At 42.9% G+C, this 23,719-nt stretch overlaps 1 protein-coding gene across 1 annotated transcript in view; it reads right to left on the bottom strand.

The window, feature by feature from the left end:
* DAB1 (DAB1, reelin adaptor protein) overlaps positions 1-23,719 on the bottom strand; it is a gene marked incomplete at its 5' end in the record, with an annotated part of 75,942 nt that overhangs the window by 10,469 nt on the left and 41,754 nt on the right. Inside the window, 5 exons of the mRNA XM_021709969.1 lie at positions 5,412-5,522; positions 5,850-5,977; positions 9,912-10,460; positions 18,519-18,627; positions 21,252-21,314. Of these exons, the coding sequence (XP_021565644.1) occupies positions 5,427-5,522; positions 5,850-5,977; positions 9,912-10,460; positions 18,519-18,627; positions 21,252-21,314 (945 nt within the window). The remainder of the gene's footprint in view (positions 1-5,411; positions 5,523-5,849; positions 5,978-9,911; positions 10,461-18,518; positions 18,628-21,251; positions 21,315-23,719) is intronic.

A 23,719-nucleotide genomic window follows, 5' to 3' on the forward strand; every position in this document is an offset into this window, starting at 1 on the left:
ATGATCTAAATTAGGGGTAGCAAACCTCGGTTCATTAGCCAATTCTGCCAGCTGCCTATGCTTAGAAATATTAGAAGTATTATTGGAACACAGTTACACCTATTCATTTATGCACTCTCTTTTGCTGCTTTCTTGCTTACAGTGGTAGAGGAGTACAGTTGCAATAGCAACCTATGGTCCACAAGGCATATGTATTTACAGACAGTTTGCCGAATGCTGGTTAGATGATCAGCATATTCTTCTTGCACCCACTACTCCAATGGCTGAGCGTCATGTTGAAATCTCTAGGGCTAGCCTCAATTTCTCTTTTGATCTCCAGAGGAGGTATCTAGCAGCCTACTGGCATATCTACTTGAATGTCTTATAGGAACCTCAAGTTGGATTGGTCCCAAAGTAAAATTGCCTTCTTTCTGCTCAAGCATGCTGCTCTGTGTTCCTTAGTACAGTGGTCATACTTAGATATCGCCACATTAGGAACTTGGATGTCATCCTACCTTTTGTCCTCATCCTCACCTCCCATGTCCCTTCAGTCTTTTTTTTTTTAGATTATAAAATATAGTTTATTTAAAAGTAAGTCCCTTCAGTCTTTTTTTTTAAATTATAAAATATAGTTTATTTAAAAGTAAATTAGAGAGGGGGGTGGAGATAGGGAAGGGGGCAAGCCAGGAAACATGACCTGGTCATAGCTCAAAGAGCACGTGGCCACGCCATAGCTTAGCAAGGCAATGGCCATTCCTTCAGTCTTAACATCCTGCTGATTTCAGCTTTTAAGTATCTCTTGGCTCCATGCTCACCTCTTCATCTTGGCAGATATCGCCCTCAGCCAGACCTGGACCATCTTCTACCTGACCTGCTCCAACAGCTTTCTAGCTAAAAAACCCAACTGGGTGTCTTTTCATGAAGGTCTGAGGAAGTGGGACACTGTTCCTCCAAAAGCTTAGGTTAGACTTACTGAGTTCTACATCCATGAAACAGACATATTGAGTGTGTGTGTGTGTGTGTGTGTGTGTGTGTGTGTGTGTGTGTGTTTGGTTCTATTTAAAGACAAAATAGTAATAATAATTCCAAATACATGTGTTTTACTTTCAGAGCTTACAGGGTGCTTTCATATTCATGATATCATTTGGTTCTCAGACAACCTAAGGAGAGAGCTGTTGCAATTATCTGTCTTTATCCACATGAAAGGATAAATGTTTGCCTAAGGTCATCTGCTTTGGAATCATAATTCAGACCCCAGTCTCCTGACTGTGGTTTTGTTTTTTCCTTTCCTTGCTTCTCCTTTTTGTTTCTTTCTTTGAGATTCTTCTTCCCAAAGCATCTGAAGTTATGCTTTATTTTCCCTTGAACATTAAAAGTCTACCAGGTAATATTTTATATGTCTTGCATTCCCACTACGGAGATCAGTATTTTTAAAAATGACAGCGACTTATTATTTATGGCAATATCTATTGTTACTAAGGGAGACAGGCCAGACAATTCCCCATTGTTACAGATGCTACTTTGACTTGACAGCTGGGAAAGCCTGATAGGCAGTTTATTTACTTAGCTATTTAACCAAATAAATGTTTTCATTTTTCTTTCATCTCCTCAAAAGCTAACATTTTGCCCTTAAAATTGCTCCAGCAACACATCAGTGAAGTATAAATTACCTGCCATTCCCATACCAGCTATTATAATATTATTTTGGTTCTTCTTTTTGCCCCTGTTGACCCAATCTTTCAAAGACACGTGCTTCTCCCGGACGGGAGGGTAGGAGGAAAAAAGTGAAATAATTGAAGATATTTTTCTTTATTGCTAAAACAGAAATGCTGTTTGAGATTGGCCATGAAGCTTCTACCTGCAGGGATTGAGTCCGTCGGTTTCCTCTTACTATAGTGTGATGTGGATTTAACTTATCAACTGATGTCATCCTTACTTACTCAGAACTGTGTATTTCTAATAAAAAAACAGCTGGAGATAATGGTTGCAAGGGCGATAAGAGGGACAGGACTCTTGCTTTCCAACTGTATGAAAGCAGAGGGGAAAATACAGTCAGGGACATAACCGTCCCTGCATGGTCTCCCTTCTCGAAATGTCAGGAAAGGCACTAAGAAATTGCAGTCAATACATTTCTAGTTGGGAGGATGGGGGTATGGGATGGAGACAGAAAGAGCAAATGTGACTTGTGCTATTGATGGAAGGACCCAGAAAGGTTCATCAGGACATCTTCCATGGGTGTTGTAAGGGTAAGGGTCCCAAACCCCCAGGGTTGTGGACCAGTACTGGCCCTTGGCCTGTTAGGAACCAGGCACACAGCAAAAGGTGAATGGCAGTCGAGCAGAGCTCCGCCTTCTGTCACATCAGCAGCAGCATTAAATTCTCAAAGGAGCTTAAACCCTATCGTGAACTGTGCATAAAAGGGGTCCTTATGAGAATCTAATGCCCCTCACCTCCATCCATGGAAAAATTGCCTTCCGCAAATTTTTCGCCTCCCTGATGCCAAAAAGGTTGGGACTGCTGTCCTAGGGGAGGTGTCTGCAAGGCTGGCATAAGCCCCTTGGCACTTGATTCTTGATAGGGAATTGTGAAGTGACCAGGCTAAGCTTTCAAAGGGAGAAAATTGCTTCACCAAAGATTATAGTCCAGTCCTCCTCTGGAGCTGGGAGGTACTTATTATGATTTACATGTGAAGACTGCTCATTTTTTGAAAGTGAGAGGTCTGAGGCCCAAACCAGGGTCATTCTGATTATGGGACAGGGCAAGCCAGAGAGCTACGAAGCAGGACTTTTCTTTCTTTTTTCCTTCCAAAGCTGCTTTGACACATATTGAAAATTCATCAACTGAAGATTAAAAAGTATAAAGAAAACCTCCCAGCCAATGACCTTATACATAAAATCCAAGGTAGAAAGGAGCCAATATTTATTGTACACAGATAACGATGATGATGCTGGTGGTGGTGGTAGTGGCAGCAGCATCTATCAAGCGCTTTCCATGTGCCAGACATTGTGCTAAGAGCTTCCCACACATTACTTTATTTAGTTCACACAATAATCCTAGAGGCTGACACTATTTTTTTTTTTTTTGAGTTGGAGTCTCACTCTGTCACCCAGACAGGAGTGCAGTAGCCGCTCCCGGCCACCGCAACCTCGACCTGCTGGGCTCTGGCGATCCTTCCACCTCAGCCTTCCAAGTAGCTGGAACTACAGGCGCACGCTACTACGCCCAGCTAATTTTTGATTTATTGTGGAGATGAGGTCTCGCCAAGTTGCCCAGGCGGGTCTCGAACCCGTGGGCTCAGGCAATTCATTCACCTCAGCCTCCCAAAGCGTGGGATTACAGGCCGAGCCACCGAGCCCGGCTACACTATTTTTATCCCTATTTTTCAAGTGAAGAAAATAAGATAGAGCATGATGATGAAATCTCAGCAGGGTCACAAAGCCAGGAAGCAGTGGAGTCAGATGCCGAATCCAGACAATGTTACTCCAGAAGCTAGCTTTTTAAAAGTCGAGTTTTAAGCTGAATACTCAAGTGTCTGTCTCTATGCCAGAGACTCAATATAAGCGATGTCAGTTAACATCATGGATAATGGAAGCCCCTTCTAGCAGATGAAGAAGCCAAGACTCAAAATAAATTATTGTTCTTGCCCAAGCTTTTCTGGTATAGCTGAGCTAGGATTTGAATTCAAGTTCCAAATCCTAAGTTCTTCCCACTGTACCATGCTAAGTCTTTTTATAACTCAGTTGTGGCTTGGGGTGCTGGAGTGCATTAAATGTGGGACAGACCAAAGCTCCATGAAACAGCTCAGCTTGTATGACTGTCTCAAGCTGAACAGGTTCATAAAGATGAGGGTTTGATACATTGATCTGCAAATGGTGTAAGTCATCTTTGTTTTCTGGAAGAACTTCAATTTTAGGATGATGTCTGCTGTTATCCTGATGAATGGCTCCTGTCACCTCTTGTTCATTCATCAAATTTTTCAAGGCAAGGTTGAGCATGAAATACAACATACACAAGGGGAATAATCCTCTTGGGGAACCATCCCAAGGAGTCTGCCCATCATCTCCAACTTTTCTTTTTCCTGGAAGCTTCACTTTGCCTTTAACATACCAGCTCCCAAAGTAGCTTTGCAAGACTGAATTTTTAAATGGGTCTTGGGTGGTTTTTCATGGCATGATATATTATTGTGTGCTATTGTACTGATATGAAATGTGGTAACATATATAGTATGTTAGGTTCTTTAATCATAAAATCTATTAACAAGATTCACTTTCAAAACACTGTATTAGCTTTCAATAACCATCAAAATAATGTATGTATGAACGGAGAATGATTCTGAGGTAGCCTCAGAATCCATTTATGAGTTGTGAAAACTGTTTACCATTTTAATGGTTGTGACTATGCTGTTCAGGACTATAGAAAAAGGTGCTCTTTGGGAATGGCCTCACAATCCTATGTGTTTATGGAAAACTAGGAAAGTATTTGAAAATCGAACACATTTGCCAAGAAGTGACCTTAGAAATCATGTCTGGGTAACAAGGTGTACTTCTGTCTCCTGAGAAGGTTTGCTTCACCAGTTCCTCTTTCTTTCGATCAAATCAGATGTATTGAAATTCAAGTGCCAAAATCCACTTCTAGCAAATGTAAGTACACCTCTCTCAGAGCAGCTGCTGATGGAATCTGAAGTGACTTGGTGGTAATCCACATTCTGTGGATTGCACAGGTGCAAACAGCAGAGCCTCAGAAGTGAGTGCTGTACATCGGGCTTTGGATTTCACATCAGAAAGAGTGCGGGATGCAGGGTGCAAGGCCTTTTCTGGCTAGATGAAAAGGGCTACCTACGATCTTACATCTCGATCAATCTTATTTCAAGCACTGCTTGTTTTTGCTTCTTAGTCTGGCTTCTCAGTGTGTTTGATTGGTGACCTCTTTAGGTCTGTGGAGTGTAGGCAAATGCAGTGACATTTTGCTTAAAAGATTAAAGCATCTGGACCACGGCTCACTGGGAAATTATCAGGGTGGACAGAACGTGTCTATCTCAGAATGTTGATGCTTGCAGAAACTAAATCCGCTAAGTAGTACTGACCATGACTCATTCTCTCACCACCATCCACTCAGAATATATTATGAATTAAATAACAGAATCATTCGCCAATTCTCACCCCTGCCCTTGCCTCCCAGTAAACGTCAAAGGTCATGCATCCATGAGGAAAAGCAAAGTGGAAAGTAAACACAAACAAGGGGAGATGGTGCAGACACTGGCCATACAGCTCAGGCAGGGAAAGATGGTGCAAACATTAGGAATACAGCTCAGGCAGGGAGAGATGGTGCAAACATTTTGGATGTGACTTTGGAAGTAAAGAACAAGCAAAAAGGAAAGCAGATGGAAAGGAGGTATCTTAAGGGTAAAGGAGATAAAAAGGAAAGATACCTACCCAGACCTGCGCTATCTAGCTACCGGCCTGTGGACTTAAATTATCACCACTGGGCTCCCCACTGGGCTCACCAAATGGATCACTGTTGGATGAGGCCTGTGATCCATCAGGCTAGAACACAAGAAGATAATACTTTTTTTTCTCTTTTCAACAATGGAATCATTCTCATGCAGCATATACAATCAGTTATTTTAAAGGAGGGAGCAACTCAGAGGATGCCGCACCAAAAATGCAGACTTGTCATGGTTTAAGAGGAGGATAGCCTTTTCTAGCTGGCTCATTTGGACATAAGACAAAGCCCCTTTATAGAAGCCCCTTGAGAACTTATGAGTGAGCCAGCATTCTTGTCTTTGTAGGCTTCCTCATGCATTGTCCATTTCGGTTACAGAAGTTTTCATATTAAGGAAAAACAAAATCAGAAATAAACTGGTTACTTACAGCTTCTTGCTCTTCACTTTTGCTAGGACTTTCAAACCCTTCTTCAAAGATGTCATCTGTGGTAGGATCACTGGCATGGGAAGCAGATGATTTGGATGGAGAGCTCTGTCTAGGGGCTGGGGTTGGAGCTGCACAGAGATCATGCAAAAAGAGGAAACATCTTAAGTGCCTGGCTGCAACCATTTCTATCCATCAGAAACCTCAGGAATTTACTTATATTCAAGTCAAATAATAGAATTCCTCTTCCTATCCCAGGTCCAACCAGATCACTTAAATGCCTCCTCTCTAAGTATTAATCTTGTCCTTGCATACAATTGACTGAAAGGAGGGAGTTTGTCCAGACTGAGAAGCAAGGCGATGGTTTACAAGGGATGGTCCCTGAACCACCACCAGGAGCTGCAGCAGTAGCATTCGGGGATTTGTTAGAAATACAAGTTCTCAGACGTGCCCCAGATCTACTGAATCAGAAACTCTGTGTTTTAACAACCCCCTGCAGGTTATTCTGATGCATGTTCAAGCTGAGAACTATTGGGCTATGGCTTGCTTTCTTCTTTCTTGCTTTCATCAGAAGGCACATTTATTGAGCACCTTTCATGTGTCAGATGTTGCTAGAAATTTTACAGACGATATCTCTAATCCTCATAAAGCCTCTTTGAGGTAGAGGTTATCCCAATTTGACAGATAAGAAAAGTGAAGGTTCCTAATTTGCTCATGACAACTGGAAGAACCAGGCACATAGTAGGTATTCAACAAGCAGGTGCTGAATAAAGGCTATGTGTCTCAGTGATCTGAGAAAATGAATGTAGTTGATGGCAAAGTCACAACTGGTGTTTTATTCTGTATGGATATGCATTTGCTGGACTGACCTACCCGCATTTCCTCTCATTTATTTCAGAGGTATATAACAAACATGCCATTTGATACCACTCTTCTTTCAATAATTTCTAATTTATCATTGAAAATACCAGTCACTGGCTCAGCCCCAAGTGAGGGGGTGGCATGGCTTGATTTAGTAGCTGAATTTCAAGTGCCATTGATAAGGCCTCCTTGTTCTAATGTTCCAGAATGTAGAAATCAGACAGTGAATGCTCGTGAAACGAAGTGGGCACCTTGTGCCCTGATGAACCTATATTTAGAATAATGCTGCTATCCCCCCATTTATTACTTATAATGGTGCCAATGAGTGAGACACTGGGCTAGGCACCTCCCATTCAGTATTCTCCCTAATGCAAACACCCACAAGTGAGTACTGTAGTTTTCTGTTTTTCAAAACTGAAGAAACTGAGGCTCAGAGAGATGAAGTGACTTGCTAAGGGCTAACAGCCACAAAATAGCAGTACTGGCACTTAACACAGACCTATCTGACACTATCCAGTCCAAGTGAGCTTTTCTGTTTCTATGCGCTCACTTTTGGTCCAACTGGTCTTCTACTCAAAACATTCTAAAGGGAATAATGATGGATAAGAGGATGGAAAAATTGGTTTTATTCATTTTCTTTAAAATAAAACATGAAGTTTAGAACATTTTTGAAATTAATCCTGCTTTGTTTCATGATGATTGCAAAACAAACGTTACAGAGAGCTTAAAGCTATATGAAAACATTCTGATGGGTAGTAGATGTTTAATAAATATTAGCTTAATTGGATCCTGAATTGTGTTTGAAGTGTTTTATTGCTTACTAAAGGCTGAGAATGCAGACCGAACTGTCAATTCTGACAGTTATATTGCTCATATGTATCCAATGAAATCAATGGGAAGCATGACTAGGAGTTTATTTATGCAAGTGCCTTAACCTTTAGAAGGTTTTAGAGACGTTTCCAATACCCTAAAACAGTGGTTCTCAGTGTGGGGTGATTTCGCCTCGCGGGCACATTTGGCAATGCCTGGACTCATTTTTGATTCTCATAACGAGAGGAAGCGTATGTATATTACTCACGTCTAGTGAGTAGAGGCCAGAGTTGCTGCTAAACATCCCACATTGCATAGGGCAGCCCCTAAAACAAAGAATCACCTGACCCAAAATGTTAGTAGTCACCAACCCTGCTCTTAAACACAACAGTAACTAAAAGGCCTTTGTTTTATTCATTTCATTCACTACAACCTTCCCCAAATGCCTTTCATTTGCCAGGAACTATGCTATCATTAGGAGTATAGAAATGATGGGGTGGGCGCAGTGGCTCATGCCTATAATCCTAGCACTTTGGGAGGTCAAGGTGAGAGGATTGCCTGAGCCCATGGGTTTGAGCCCAGCCTGGGCACCTTGGCAAGACCTCATCTCTACAATACATCAAGAAATTAGCCAGGCATAGTGGCATGCACCTGTAGTTCCAGCTACTTGAAAGACTGAGGTGGAAGGATCGCCTGAGCCCAGCAGGTTGAGGTTGTGGTGGCCGTGAGTGTGCCACTGCACTCCAGCTTGGGTAACAGAGTAAGACTCCAACTCAGAAAAAAAAAAAAGAGTATAGAAATGATGAATAAATATTTTCTGTCCTCAAAGAACTTAAACTTCTCCCTTTTATTTGTAGCTGGCACATGAGCCCATTGAAAGAGAGATGTGTGTATTTTTTTTTTAAGTTTTCTTATTTATGGATGGCTGTCATTTCTTTAACATTTCATTTTTTATTCATTAGTCTTCATCAAAACCCTGTGAGTTAGAATCAATAGAGATGCTCCACTATGCAGATCAGATAGCCTGAGTGTAAGTGGGTTGTTTATACACACTGAAGGCTTTCATTTTCAGAACAGCATTTCAAATTTGGCTGATACAATCTAATTGTATTAATATTAGATTTTTTTTTTGACAGTTCACAGTACTGGCCATGCAGTGATTCGTATCACCTGTGACAGTAATGACAATGCCAAATTCATTGTACCATGAGCCTTTTCGTTCCTCTTATCACAGGTTGAGTCACCAGAACACCTTCCCTGAATTGTGTCAAACAAGCACACATGGGTACTCAAGTGTATCTGGATTTTGATTTGGCTGTACTGTTTGGCTTGCACTGATGGGCTGTTTTCTAGATGTTTGCAATAGAAAAGTGGGCTGGGATAGAATCACTAGAAGCTAGAACCAGGAGGAAGCACACTACTTATCACAGCCAATTCACTGGTGTTACCGATGACAAAACTGAACCTCAGAGAAGTCATGTGCTTGTCCAAAGACACGGCTTGCAGTGAAGGAGACAACGCTAGAACCTGGGGCCAGGACTCTGCACAAAATCACGTAACGTGATAATAATGGGGATATAATACTACATATTTTGAGAGGTATTACTGTTTTAGTACATACGTGTATACCATTGAACCCTTTTAATAACCTACAGCTAAGACAGATGAGGAAATTGAGGCTCGCAGAAATAAAGTGACTTGCCCCAAGGCACAAAATTAGTAAGTAATAAAGCTGATCCAGTTCCCCAGTCCAGAACTTTCTACTGCGTCTTTCTTTCTTTTTTTCTCTTTAACTACTAGAAGCTTTGAGCCAAAATCTGGCTTCAGCGATAACAGTAGCTTAAGACTTTATGACTGTTGTATCTCTGCCCTAAGTTTTATTTTTGATCTTAATTTTCTGTTCTAATTTTTAAATCTTGTTCCCCAAATATTTTGAATTTGCATTCACTGTTCTTTTTTTTTTTTTTTTCATTTCAATAAGCCATACTGAAATCTGTGTGTCATAAGCTGGATACACATAAATGAATGAATGAATGAGCAAATGAGCACATCTCAAAAAGTCATAAGAGGCAGAGAAAACGTCATGGAAAAATAAAAGGCTTGAATTCAAGTACTCCACTTAGTCTATTGACTTTATCTTTGAACCTCATTTTCATTATCTGTCAGGTAGGTCTAACAAAATCTGACATATGCATTAAGTCTAAAAATAACAAACGCGGAGAAGGTCTATTATAACTGGTACCTAAATTGGTAGCTCTTATAACTAGTAGTAGCAATATCAATGAAGAGACCTGATGAATCCAAGGAGGTGAGTTCTCTGACCCCAGAAACCCTATCTCTAGACACAAGGCATTGCTCTCATTGGGTTTTATGTTTTAAGTGACGGGCACTCACGTGAATTGGTCGATGGTGTGGTAGAGGTCACAGGGGTCAAATTCAACTGGGAGATGTCAAAGTCATCACAGTCGTCTGTATCCTGTGCCACTCCGACTTTGTTGAAGTAACTGGAGAAGGCCTCTGAGGTACAGGTGAGGGAGGGCTGGTCGGGTTTGCGGGAGGGCACGGGTGGAGGCTGGGCCATCTGGAAATCCTTAAACGTTTCTTTCCCCATTTTCTGCCGGGGCTTGTCGGTCTGTGGACTTGACCTGGCGGAGTCACTCGTGCCTGGGATGGTGGTGAGGGGAGTGAGGGGACCTTGGAACATGGCAGCTGGCAAAGGCATAACAGTTTGTGTGGGCATGAAGGCGGCTGGCGGAAACTGCCCAGCCACAGTTGGCCAGGGCTGTTGAGTGGCAGGAAAGAGACCTGGCTGGCCCCATGCGATGGGCTGAGCCCCCGGCATCACCTGAGCGACTGGTGGCTGAGCACCCATGGCCATCTGCTGTTGGACGAGGGGCTGCTGGCCCCAGAAGGATGGGAGGACGGCGCCCATTGCAACATAACCTGGGAGGGTGAGAAAGAAGACTCAGGCATCTTGGGAAAGAAGGATTGATTATTATTGACAAAAATGCCACGCTATATGCTAGGGACTGGGGATGCCAAGATGAATAAGGCAAAAGCCCCTGCTCTCGTGGAGTCTACCTCCTAGAGAAGTGGTCAGGAATAACCTCTCTGAGATGATTTGTAAGCAGAAAGTAGAATGCAGTGGGGGAGCAAGCAGATATCTGGTGGATGATAATAACATAGCTATAGTTGCTAAAGGTTTCCAAAATCTCATCACCCCTGGAGCCACGTGTCCCAGGACAAGGGCTAAAGACTGCGAGGTAGGCTGGCAGGACTGAGTTTTCACTTTGCCTTCCCTTCTTGCTGCACTTAGGACCCTTTCAATTACTTAAGCTCTCTAAGAGTCAGCCTCTTTGCTGTAAAGTCAGGCTATCATATCTTCCTTCGTAGTATTGAGGCAGTGTGCCAAGTGAACAAGAATCTGAGTGCTGAAGTTTTAGAAGCCTAGGTTAAAATTAAAATTACTACTTCTTATCTATGTAATTTGAGGAACACTTCTTAACCTCTCTAAGGCTCTGTGTCCTAATCTGTAAAATGGGTATAAAATACCTTCATCTCATTGGGTTGATTTGAAGATTGAGATAATATACTTAAGGTGTGGAGCAGTGTATCTGACATAGAGTCAACAGTCAGTAAATGTTAGCTACTAGCATGATTTGGATCAGATAGAACCTAGAAAGTTACTTAATACTTTGCTTGATATATGACAGACATGTAATAAATGGTAGATACAGATAGTATTATTATACATTGTTTCTGTATTATTATTCCAATTTTAGAGAATAAAAAAATAAAGGTTATGTTCCACTCAGGGGTACCTCATCTAGCAGTACAGGCTGGGCACTGCAAAACTCCAGGGCATGTACTCACATATATTACTATGATAATTGTTTGCTGTATTATTCTTTTCAGGTGTGATATATACATTTTAACAGGAGTGCAAGTGATACTTGTTACAATAATAGTAGTAACAGCAACAAGTTTCACTTATTGCATGCCTATAATATGCCAGATATGCTACTAGGTGTTTTATATCTTCACAAAATCTCTGCAGTGTAGGTATTATTATCTTCATTTTGGGGATGAGAAAACTGGTACTCAGAAGAAAAACAACTTGCTTAGGGTCATACTGGTTGCATGAAGGTAGGATCAAAATCCAACTGAAGTTGTCTGTCCCCAAAGCCAGGGGACCATTCCCAAAGCCAATTTCTGATCTTTGCACAATGAACCTTGCCCACCATTGAATGTTTTAGCACACTGCAGGCCCATAGAGAAATTCTATGTGCTTCCAGTAGTCCCCACCCTTCTCAGGGTGCACAACGGTCACCTGAATGTGAGGTCAAGCCTGGGAGACAAGTTACCAGGCTGGGTAGAGCAGAGAACAGAGAAGCTAGCTTTGCCTGGCCTCTTGAAACAAATGTTTTCATGGCTCTCAGTAGGAATTTGCAGGTGCTGTGTGGTGGAACCACGAAGAAGGAGGCATGGATGTAAAGTATCCTAGCAACTTCCCAAGGGATGATGGGCAGGCGTCAATGGCATTGATCACATCATGGGTCATCTCACTGACTCTGGTGAGCCCAGAGGAATCACATGCAGGCTGTCTCCCTCCAGGCTCCAGTTCACAAATCCACCTGCCTTCAACTGACAATAGAGGCCAGAGCCCACATTTCAGGCCTGGCCATTTCCTTGCAAGGCGCCCATATTGCCTTCATGCCATGCTGCTCTGAGAGGAGGCTCCAGAGGGACACAGACAGGTCATACGGGTTCTTGCTGATTAATCTAGCAGTGTTAAATGCTTCTATAGAATGAGGCAGAGACGTCAACAAATAAAATAGACAATATCTTCTAAGAGCACTGAGTCCAACTGCACTGAAATAAGAGGGCACAGGAGCTGACATTTCAAGTGTGACATCCTATCCCATAATAATGTAGTGACTTGAATCTACCAACAGATGTAGATCCTGCACCTCTGTTTTTTTCTTATTTTTAGATTTACATTAATATGGCTCAAAGGTTCTCAGTGGGAGTGTTACTGCCCCCTAGGGGTGATTAGGAAATGTGTAGGGTATGTTTTGGTTGTAACTGGAAGAGGTGGCCCTAATCGCATGTAAGAGGCCCAGAGCATTGACAGTAGACATCTTCTACTGTGTGAGACCGATGCACACAGCAAAGAATTATTAAACACCCTGTTTATGATGACTTGAGCATAGAGTCAACTTTGAGTTACATGGAAATTTAATTCCTTTGCACAGTTTTAACGTACTTAACTTTCTAGGAAAGTAACAACAGAGTACCCTGAGAGGAGATTGTATTAGTTGTGTCTGCAACAAATACAGTCAGGAGGTATTTGTCATTTTGGAAAATGGTGGTCTCTGAAAGAAACGCTTATCATGGAGGTTGAGCCAGATGACACTTCTGTTTCAGTCTGGACTTGTAGCTGTGGTGCTCAGTGGTGATTTGAGGGATAGGTACATGCACCTGACTACTTATTACACTTTCTAGTGTGCTCATGCCTGAGTAGTTCCTTATTGAAATACATATCCTTTTATTAAACTTATCATTCTTTGTCCTATGTTACAGTTAGAGCAGTATATTAATTTTGAAAAACTGTGTAGATAGGTTATATTATCTACGAATTTCATTTCAAGATATTAAAGGAGGCATCGCAAATGTTTGAAATAAAGAAAGGGGCGCAGAGTCTGACAGATGGAGAGACAGTGGAGATGGGTGGAATATACATCCATAGATCTTCCACCTACCCCAGCCCTGATGCCCACTTTGGTGAATGAATGGATGGCTCCACTCTCCACCAGCCTATTTTTGGCTTTGCTTCCTACCTTCCCACCCTTTTCATTTTCACTGAGGATCGTTCTAAAGTGCAAGTATGGTGCTTTGCTATCCTGGGTATAAGGCTCAGATGCCTTAGCTTGGCGTATGAGCTCTTGGGGTCTGGCCGCCCTTCACCACCATAAGCATACTGGCACCTTACCCACCAGCATTTACAAACAATACCTTGCCTCAGTTGGTCCATCTGCCCGGAAAGTCACAACCCTACTTCTTCGTGGCTGATACTTATTTGCTCTTGGAGACTCAGGTCACCCTGAACTCTGCTGGAAGCCCTCCCTTCCCTGTCGCCTTCATTGGTCCTTCTCTAGGCTTCCACAGTCTCCTGTGTTCACCCCTATCATGTCACTTGTCACACTGCATTCTAATTGCCTAGTTATTTTGTCTTCCCTCATGAGACAAGGAACCATCTGCTGGCAGGAACCCTTTATTTTCTCTCTTTCCACTCTGCCCTGCAGAGTTTCTGGCACACACCAGCAGCTCCACAAATGCTTGGGACTGGAGAAAGGTCTCATACAAAGGTGAATGAGTCATAGTCAATATCTTCACTACATTTTTCCCAGTGTACAACTAAACTCCAAGCGCTGTGCTCTCTGATGATTCTATGCTGGTGGCAGGTTTGTTTCTCCTCCCATTTTTTTTTTTTTTAAATTTCACAAGGAACTAACAGATGGGCTGTGCACACTTTTCTGGAGAGAGCTATTAGCATGTCTCTCTGGCTTCATGCCATCTGCTCCAGACCAAAGTACAACAATCAAAGGAAAAAAAAATGTAGCATAGGGTAATTGGGTATCATGTTTGGGAGCTTGCAGGTCTCACTCGCTTTTCCTAGGGGGTCCCTGTAGCCGGAGCTCTCCCTGGCCTGTGAACTAAGACTCTCTGGCCACTAGAATTTGTGCATGCCCGAAGGGACAAGCCAGTGGCAGGACTATGGACACAGGAAGCCACTTGGTTGCTGCCACTGCAGCCACTTAACAGTTTAGTAACTATTCACTATTAATGTTCAACAGTGGGGGGAGGAGGTGTCAAGGAGCATCTGTTTATGCCATTGAGTTCAGATCAATCATAAATCTCCTTGCTGTGAAGTGAGAGGAAACACCTGCAGTTAGAGTTTCAAAAAAATGTTGAACATTGCCATTTATAGCCAGATCCTGGCACCAGGGGATACCCCTATTATTTGAATAAAAGGGGGGGGGGGAAGCAGACTAAAATATAAGAAAGGCACTGAAAATTAAGGGACTCCTTCAAAATTTATATACAACTTGTATGGTACCTCTTGTTACATTTGCTCATTTGATTGGTTGATTCATTAAAAAATATCCCCTCCTGGGTGCCAATCACTGCTTTGGTCTCTGGAGATACAGAGAAGAACAAGAACAGTTATTTAAAAAATTCCTTACCCTGGTGGAGCTTACAGGTTTGTGAGGTTGATCCTTGCAACAAGCCTCTGTGGCAGCTGTGACTGCTATCCCTTTAATTTGGAGAGGAGAAATTGTGGCTTCATGAGGGAAAGATTTGATGTAGCTACACAGTGTACAAATAGCTGATCCCAGGCTCCTCATGAACTGTGTAGCAAACATTTGTTCAGTGCTGACTTATGCCAGCACCATCAGGAACTGTTATTGAGGTTTGACTGCATGTGTTTATTTAGAACAGCTCTGTGAGGTAGAATTATGATCATCCCCATTTTACAGATAAATTCTCTGAGGCTCAGAAGAGATTTAGTTGAGTATTATGCAGCAACTTAGTGGTAGAGCCTGTCTTCATATATAGAACATTTTCTACACCACCCAGGCCACCTCTGCCACGAGCAGTCAAGAAGCTGAAGACTTTAACTTTATTACATGCATTTAAAATAATACCAAGAGGTTAAAGAAAAAAAAAACATACGTAGGACAGGACATATTTTCTTCTACTTTAGAAATCAGAGTATTAACAACAATAGCAGCATTTTCTACACCAAGCATCCATGATGGGCCAGCATTTTTCAAGGTGCTTAACTTTATTTTCTCATTTAATTATCAAAATATTATTGCAAGGTAAGTATTATTTTCTACCCAGTTACAAAGATGAAGAAACTCTGGCTCTGACAGGTCAAGTAATTTTCCCAGGAGTGCAAGGCTTATAAATAAGTGGCTGAACCAGGATTCAAATCTGGCCCATCAGATTCAAAAGCCCCCAGCAGCCAGTCCACCCATGGTATTGTGTATCCCGGTTCCTTTTACCATCTCCTCACCACTGGGTGGACAATTAGTCACAGAAAGATGGAGATTCAATTGCTGCAGAAACTTTTTTTTTTCTCTAAAAGCAGGATTTACTGAGAGGACAGAAAAGCTCCCACAGTGGGAGGGGACCCCAGGGGATTGCCCTGCTGTAGAGATTTTTTAAGGCCAGTTAAGGGAAAAGGGGCAGACAGTTTAACACAAACTGAAGTCTGGTTTTGTTATTCACCATATTTTACATAGAATAAAAAAGCAAAAATATGCTAATTGAAATTAATTTTAGATTCACGTTTTAAGAATTGAAATCTTGGAGGTAATCTAACTTTTTTTTTAACAGCTGAAGAAAGCAAATCTGGATGAGTGGAAATGGCTTGTCCCTCACATGCAATGTGGCTTAATACAACTCAAGTCGTTCAAGCCTCTAATTTGATACTGGTGTGGGGGGAGACCCAGAGCCCTGCTGTGACTGGCCTGGACTAGTCCTCAGGGTGTTTTTAATCAAATGTTAGGGCTGAAAGAGATGTGAAATTGCATCTAGTCCCATCTTTTCATTTATAGAAAAGGAAATGGAGGCTGGGGGTTGGGGGTGGTGTGCAGGTCATTCCTCTGCCTGGAGACTTCCCTGCCCCTTCCAGTCTGCTCGCTTGTCACCTGGCAAGAACCCATCTGGACCATGGTCTCCACTTACACCTGCCCTCTGCATGCATTTGAAATGCTCTGCATTTCATTTGTCCACATCATTCTCACTTTCTAACATATTACACAATTACTTATTTTTATATTATTGCCTGTCTCCCTAATAGAAGGTAAGTGCTCTGTCTGTGGTGTTCACCAACACACCCCAAGCACCTAGAACAGGACCCGGCATTGAGAGGGCACTTGGTGAATATCTGTAGGATGAACATGCCTGAAAATTCATAAGTTTGGGGCCTGGGGTTCTCATCATCTGTCCCAGCATACCTTTATAATAAAACAATGAAGCAAAGTGTGAATGTTCTCAACACAAGACTCAAGCATAGGAGGATGGTGTATTTTTTTTTTTTTTTTTTTGAGTTGGAGTCTCACTCTGTCGCCCATATTGGAGTGCAGTGGCACGCTCACAGTCACCACCGCCTCGACCTGCTGGGCTCTGGCAATTTTTCTGCCTAAGCCTTCCAAGTAGTTGGAACTATGGGTGTGCGCTACCACGCCCAGGTTATTTTTTTGATTAATTGTATAGACGAGGTCTCAATAAATTGCCCAGGCTGATCTTGAACCCCTGAGCTTAGGCAGTCCTCTTGCCTCAGCCTCCCAAAATGCTGGGATTACAAACTTGAGCCACCGCGCCCAGCCGGGTGGCGTATTTCTGACGGAAAACTCTTATTCCTATTTAAAATGACATATTCTACTACACTACTTCCAAGGAGATTTTAATGTCGGTCTTAGGTAAGGAAAACTAGTCATCATTAATATCCCACATTAGAGGCACAGCAAAACGGATTCGATTCAGAAGTTTAGCATCTGATTACATTTCTAGGCTACCTGAAGAGTTTAAACCATAAGTTAGATCCAGTGACTACCAACTTCTGTTACTTCTAAAAGTTATAATGACCCCTCAGCTCATGACGAATAACTGCAACTATTTTGGAACAGGATATGCATTTTTAATTTACCTTGAATAAAATCAAAGTTTATATTTGGTGGCAAGAATTTGCTTATAATGCTATATGACTAAAAGCAACTATTTATAGGAAAAACTCTAGAAGATTTGTATTTTAAAATATTCAGACTCTATTTCCATTTATAAGAATAAAGTCAAGGCTAGGTGCAGTGGCTCACACTTACAATCCTAGCACTTTGGAAGCCAAGGCAGGAGGGGATCCCTTGAGCCCAGGAATTAGAGACCAGCCTGGGCAACATAGAGAGACCCTGCCTCAACAAAAATTTTTAAAAATTAGCTGGTCATGGTGGCACACACCTGCAGTCCCAGTTGCTCAGGAGACTGAGGTGGGAGGATGGTTTGAACCCAGGAGTTTGAGGCTGTGGTGACCCATAGTCACAACTCCGTACTCCAGTGTGAGTGAGAGTGAGACCCTGACTCAAAATAAAAATAGAAAATAAAAAAAAGAATAAAATCAGAAAGATAAAGCCACAGATTTTGAATAGGTAGTCAAAGAAAAACACAAAACCTTTTAAGCCTCCCATGTATGTGAAAAACAGAACTAATACCACCTTTAAGTAGAGTGGCCTGGCCACACAGAGTGCTTGATGTCATGGAAACAAGGTAAGGTCCCTGGGATCCATCCATTTGTAACTCACTTGCAATTCTGTTACTATATATATCTTTACTCTGTTGTGGAAGTAGTACATACACTTGAAAAATATTTGAAAAACAAAAAATACTTTCTAAATAATTAAGCGTCTCATCACCCTCCCCATTCACATTCAGCAGTTTGCTATTGTCCCTCGGAGTGTTCCCTCCTCCTTTCCCATATGGAGAACCTCTCCCACCTTGAGTCAGGACCAAATAAGGCAGATTCCTTCTATCCAGCAGGTTTCAAGGTCTGTGGAGGACTGACACCACCTCTTCCCCTGCTCACTGCCTTCTGTCTTTCTAGCTGAGCTGGACAGGAGGAAATGAACCTATGTTGAGTTGCATGGGTGTGTGTACACAATGCTCCCAAAAGTTGTATAACCAAGTAACCTGCAATCTTGCATTCTCCAGGTGAAAGACATCTCTGAATTCCAGGCAAGTGGCATCCCAGAGCTTTGGACCCTCCCCTCCCAACCTCCTCCTCCAAATGGCAGCTTCTCAATGTCACCTGAAGAGTCACAGGAGAGAACGGCAGTTCCACAGGTGTTCCGGCATAATTTGGCGACTGGTTCAGTAAACCTTTTTTCTCTCTTGATGAGTAGAGGCCAAAGGGAGGGAAGCTGGTGGGAGAAGGCTTACCTGAGGGTACAGCAGCAGTGCTGAAAGGTACAGAACCAAACACGTCTGCACTCGCCGGAAGTGTCTGAGATGAAGATGGGATAAAGGCATCACCTGGAGTTGCAGGAGTCTGCCAGACAGAGAGAGGCAGAGGATGCATGAGACTTGGCTCAGCAGTCATCAAGGATGGGTGGCAGCAGGTGCAGGAATTAAGGGGAGGGGGAGGGGCTGCAGAAGCGGATCATGGTCCAGGCCACTTAGGAAGTCTCTGGCCTGGCCACATGGAGCGATAATGCCTCTCAAGTTGCTGTGAAGATTGAGATCATGCATTTCAGCTGTTTTATATTACTTAATTTTTTAGCACCATGCATAGGCATATGGTAGGTGCTCAGCAAACAACGGTTGGTATTATAATGATTTAGTTCAGTATCATCGTGATTTAGCCGTTACCCCCAGGGGTATTTTTCAGGTTATCAAAATTTCCATACTATCTGGTCTTCACTCTTCAGAGGTGGTCAATTCAAATGGAAATATCCCCACACAAGAGCTACTGCGTGCCCACCTCAGGCCTTATCATTTACTATGTGGAGTCAATGAACAGTTGTTGACTAAATGAACAAATAAAGCTTAGCAAGTGGAGCACGGACCCTCATATCCTGGTGCCTCCCAGAATTTTGCCAGAATCCTCACTTGTAAAAATAAGTAAATATTTTCAAGAAGACAACAACAAACAATTATTGCACAGTTAAAAATGCTATAGGGCCTGATCCATGCTGAAATTCCAGAAAGGTTTGCAACATGAACTGGTATGTAAGGGAGTGCTGAAATAAAAACATCAGTACTCTTAATTTTTAAATGTCCACACCCATTTACAGCAGGCATTTGCTAACAGAGTGTAAATCTGTTTGATGTTGTAATATTCTTTTTTTCCCCTTGGAATAGGCTGGGGCAAGCAATTAATCCTGAAACCATGGCAATTAGACAAGGCCATTTTTAGACTAGCAGCTTGTGGGACGAGTGGCATTGTTCTGAGGATTATTAAATACCCATTTGGACTGTGCTTGGGTTCAGGGCCAGAAACACGGCCATGAGCTGCTGTGTTAAGCACTTTTAAACACAGCCAATGCTGTTCTTTTTTCCTCATGTGACCTTGGGTGAGTCATATACCGTCTCTGGGACTCAGTTTGCTCATCTGTAAAATGAAGGGGCTAAGGTTAGAAGATCTCTTCAGACCTTTCTAGCTCCATAGCCCTGCAGTTCTGCAGTTCTGAGCTCCCAGCATGCAGCTGTTTTCCTGGGAGAGAGGAGAGAATGAGAATTGCTAGAACTGTCCAGCTTCCCTGGGGACAGAAGCTGCAGCCTCCTCCCTCAAGGCTGCCTGGACATCAGGTGTTGGGAGAAGGACAGCTGTGCCTTGATTCCCTGGCGGCAGCTGTGGGCAGCAGGGTCTTGGGCCATCTGTCCTCAGTGGTGAGGTTACAGCCTTTTCTCTGTGAGGCACATCTTGCCAATGAACCATAGCACCATCCCTCGGTTTGCACAACTGCACAGTGCCCAGAGGAGCTGTCCCTTTCCGGCAGCTTCAGCTGGTGCAGCTGCGGCTGATTGCTCTCTGTCCACCTCCGGGAATGGGCAGGGGAGGGACTACAGGGGCCATCTTCCAGCTCTTCTCTTCTCAGTGACTGCAGGGCGGTTTTTGAATGCATCCACCACTGGGATTCTATTTTGCTTTAGTTTTAATTCTGTTTTTTGTCTCTTCATTTTATAATTAGGACTCCCTGCAATCTCTGTCCTCTTGGAAACATTGACCGAGGTACTCTGGCTGAAGCTGTGGTTGGGAATCCAAAGCTTCTTGGGAAGCTCAGTGTGGCACAGGTCATGGTCTGCAAAGCTACAAGGCAGGATGGATGGAAGGGTAGAGGGGGCAGAGGGAGACAGAAAAGAGAGAAAGGAGAAGGGAAGAGAAGAGCAGGGCAAAGGGAGAAGACGCTTCTTTACTGGGTAACCACCTATGCTGTGCTGGGCTCAGAGCAGGTATTGACAAATGCCTCATCGCATCTGTTGCCCTATTGAGTTTCTTGCCCATATTCCTAACCAGGCCATGTGCTCCTTGTAGGCAGGAACCACATCTCATTAAGTCTCCTCACTTCTCAGAGCCCAATCAAACAGCAAGCACTCAGGCAAGTCCTATAATTGCTGAATGCATGGCCTTGTTTATTCGTCAAAACAGAGGCATACAGGCTGGGTTTAGTGGCTCATGCCTGTAATCCCAGCACTCTGGGAGGACAAGATGGGCAGATTGCTTAAATCCAGGAATTCAAGATCAGCCTAGGCAACATAGCAAGACCTCATCTCTACAAAAAAATAATAAAAAGCTGCCAGGTGTGGTGCATGCACCTGCTATTCCAGCTATTTGGGAGGCAGAGGCAGAAGGGTCTCCTGAGCCCAAGAAGCTGTGACGAACCATAATGGTGCCACTGCACTCCAGCCACCAGCCTTGGAGACAGAATGAAACCCCTACTCAACAAGTAAACAAACAAGCAAGCAAAGGCATATATCATAATTTCTTTTTTTAATAGCCAAGGAAATGAAGGTTCAGAGTTGCTAGTTAGCTTGCCCGAGTCACACAGCTTGAAGGAGTCAGAGTTGAAATCCACCAGCAGCCCCCTTAAACCTAAAGTTCATCTTCTGGCCACAGAGAGAATGAGGAAAGAAAGGGAAGGGAGCAGCGCTCAGAGGGCAGTGCATACTTACGGGGGGAGAGGTTATATCAGGAGGGGTAGACATGTCCCCAAAAAGTTCTAATTGGGTCACAGCCTGGAAAAACAAAGAGATAACCATGTAACTACAAGGATAGCTGATGCAGTTGCATACTGCTTTAAAAAAGGTATGACAGAGAGAGAAACATTTCTCTTTTTCACTGTGACCCTTAAACCAGAAGCCTGGTTGGTCATTACTATACTTCATGATCCTTAAGGTAACATTATGAATGTGGCCTGGACCAATTTTTGCTTCATTTTTTTCTGACTGTTTAGCCAGGTTTGGTCAACAGTGCCCATCAGCCATCTCCCAAAAGCAACAGTAATGCCACGTCACACTTATTTGCCACCAAATGCCAGCACTCTCTCTCTTCTCAGCGAGATAAAGGCAGAAAGACAAACCCATGTGTGTAACCACACCGAGAGGATGCCTTCCATGTGTAAGTGCAGCAAGATATTACTTCGTGGTCACGTCTCAGTAAGGGCTCCCAATGACACTAATCCTGAGAGGTAGAAATTATCATCTTCCTCTACGCAGATGAATAAACTAAGTCTCATAGAAGTGACATCAAGGTCATTCAGGCCAGGATTTGAATTTTCTGCATAGAGAGAATGCAGCCAAATGCCAGTCTCTGAAAGAGTCTGTCTTTAGGATAAAATATGTAGTTGGAGGAAAAGAAAACATTTCATTTAATACCAAGAAGGGCATCAGAAACAACCCAGTGTATACACCATTAATCACTCCTAGGAACTCCATCACTGCAGACACTGCATCATCTATCTCCCCATCCATCATACGGGAGTGTCTGAGCACGGCCAGCCAGAGCAGCTCAAGGAACCCTTTAAGATACACTTAGAAATCAATCTGCATATACCGCCAGCTCAGAGACTATAGGGAGTCTATGAACTGACTTAATAATGAAAAGTATGTAGTCACATGCTCTGTACAAACCTGTGCACTGAGGAAGAGCCACCTTCCCATCATCTTCAGATCTTAAGGGATAGCTTTAGACTGGGGGGACCCAACAATAACACTTAATAGAAGGGACAAGGAGAGTCTGACTGCCCTGCCACTCGGGACACATGCACTCAAATTCTGCTCTAACCAGGTCATGTCTGGATCTCTAGGATTCACACAAAGAAAGGAATGCTACTAACAAGTGGGGCAGCTTTGGGCTCTGGAAAAGGGCTCACATCTGGGAGTATATTTGGGCTCTGTCACTGCCAATATCTGTAATTCCTCAGAGCTACAGTTCCCTCACCTGGACAATGGAGTCTCTCATATCTCCTTTGCAGATTTATTGACAATATTAATAGCAGGACTTTTTTTGAAGTTTGGCTAAGCCTAGTTAAAAAGCTTCTTTTTTGCTCAAAAGAGAGTTTAGCTTTGTTCACTCACTTTCAACTTTCTCTTCCCCTTGAGCTTTCAGATCGAATAATAGTGCCTAGCATACAGTAGGGCCCTAAAGAATGAATTTCTTCTCGACTTTACACTGTTTTGTTTTGTTTTTTTAATAAATGTTGAACAACTGCTTGTTGCTGGGCACTGTGCTACGTGCTGGGAACATAATAATGAGAAACGCCAAGTCCCAGCCTGCAGGGAGTTTACGGTCTGGTGGGGAGGACATCAGATCCATAGACGCAGATAATTTCAAGGCAATGTGGCAGGAATAGTGACAGAGGTCTCTACAGGGTGCTGTGGGAACACCTTAAAGGGAACCCAGTCAGCTTTTGGGAAAGTTGAATGAGGATTTTTAAAAAAGAAATAGCCAGGATCTAAATCCAGAAGGAGAGGAGCAGTTAGTCAGGTACCAGAGAAGAAAAGGGCAGTCCAGACAGCTGAAATGGCATGAGGGAAGGGCCAGAGGCCTGGAACAGCACAGATAGGTGGGAATGGAAGAAGTGAAAGAGAGGAGACAGGCAGGGGTGAAGAGGGGCAAGTGTGTGGTGGGACTTGCACGCATTTCACAGTCTTTTCCACCAACTCTTGACTACTATGATTCTCTCTTACACCAGCAGTCTAGCAGCTAATGGGAATAAGGGCCCAACCCGCAGGGTGCTCTCCCAAATCTGACTGAACTCAAAATTCTTTCCTTCCAGTAAGCCTTTAGCACATCAGCACTATTTTATATTATTTGGTGAAGCGACACCAGTCCCTTAGACTCTCTCCCAAATTCATAAAAGGAATAATTCTATTTAATCAATTCAAATGAAGCTTCCGGGCATCCTCACAATTAGAACTCAATGCTTTTTAAAACATCTCACAACTATTTCCAGTGTTAGGAAAATATTAAAATGAAGTTAATAATTAAGTCATACAATTTACATTTCAAATGTGTTGAACTCATGGCATCCTTTTACTAACATCATAAATATAATTTATTGGCTAATCTTCTCCTTAAGCACAACTTTTAAAGTAACCTTCATTCTTGAGATATAGACTTTCCTTTTGCCAGATGATTT

The sequence above is a fragment of the Carlito syrichta genome, unplaced genomic scaffold, assembly GCF_000164805.1.
Source record: "Carlito syrichta isolate Samal-C Ts95f unplaced genomic scaffold, Tarsius_syrichta-2.0.1 Scaffold287800, whole genome shotgun sequence".
In the NCBI taxonomy this organism is placed as follows: Eukaryota; Metazoa; Chordata; class Mammalia; order Primates; family Tarsiidae; genus Carlito; species Carlito syrichta.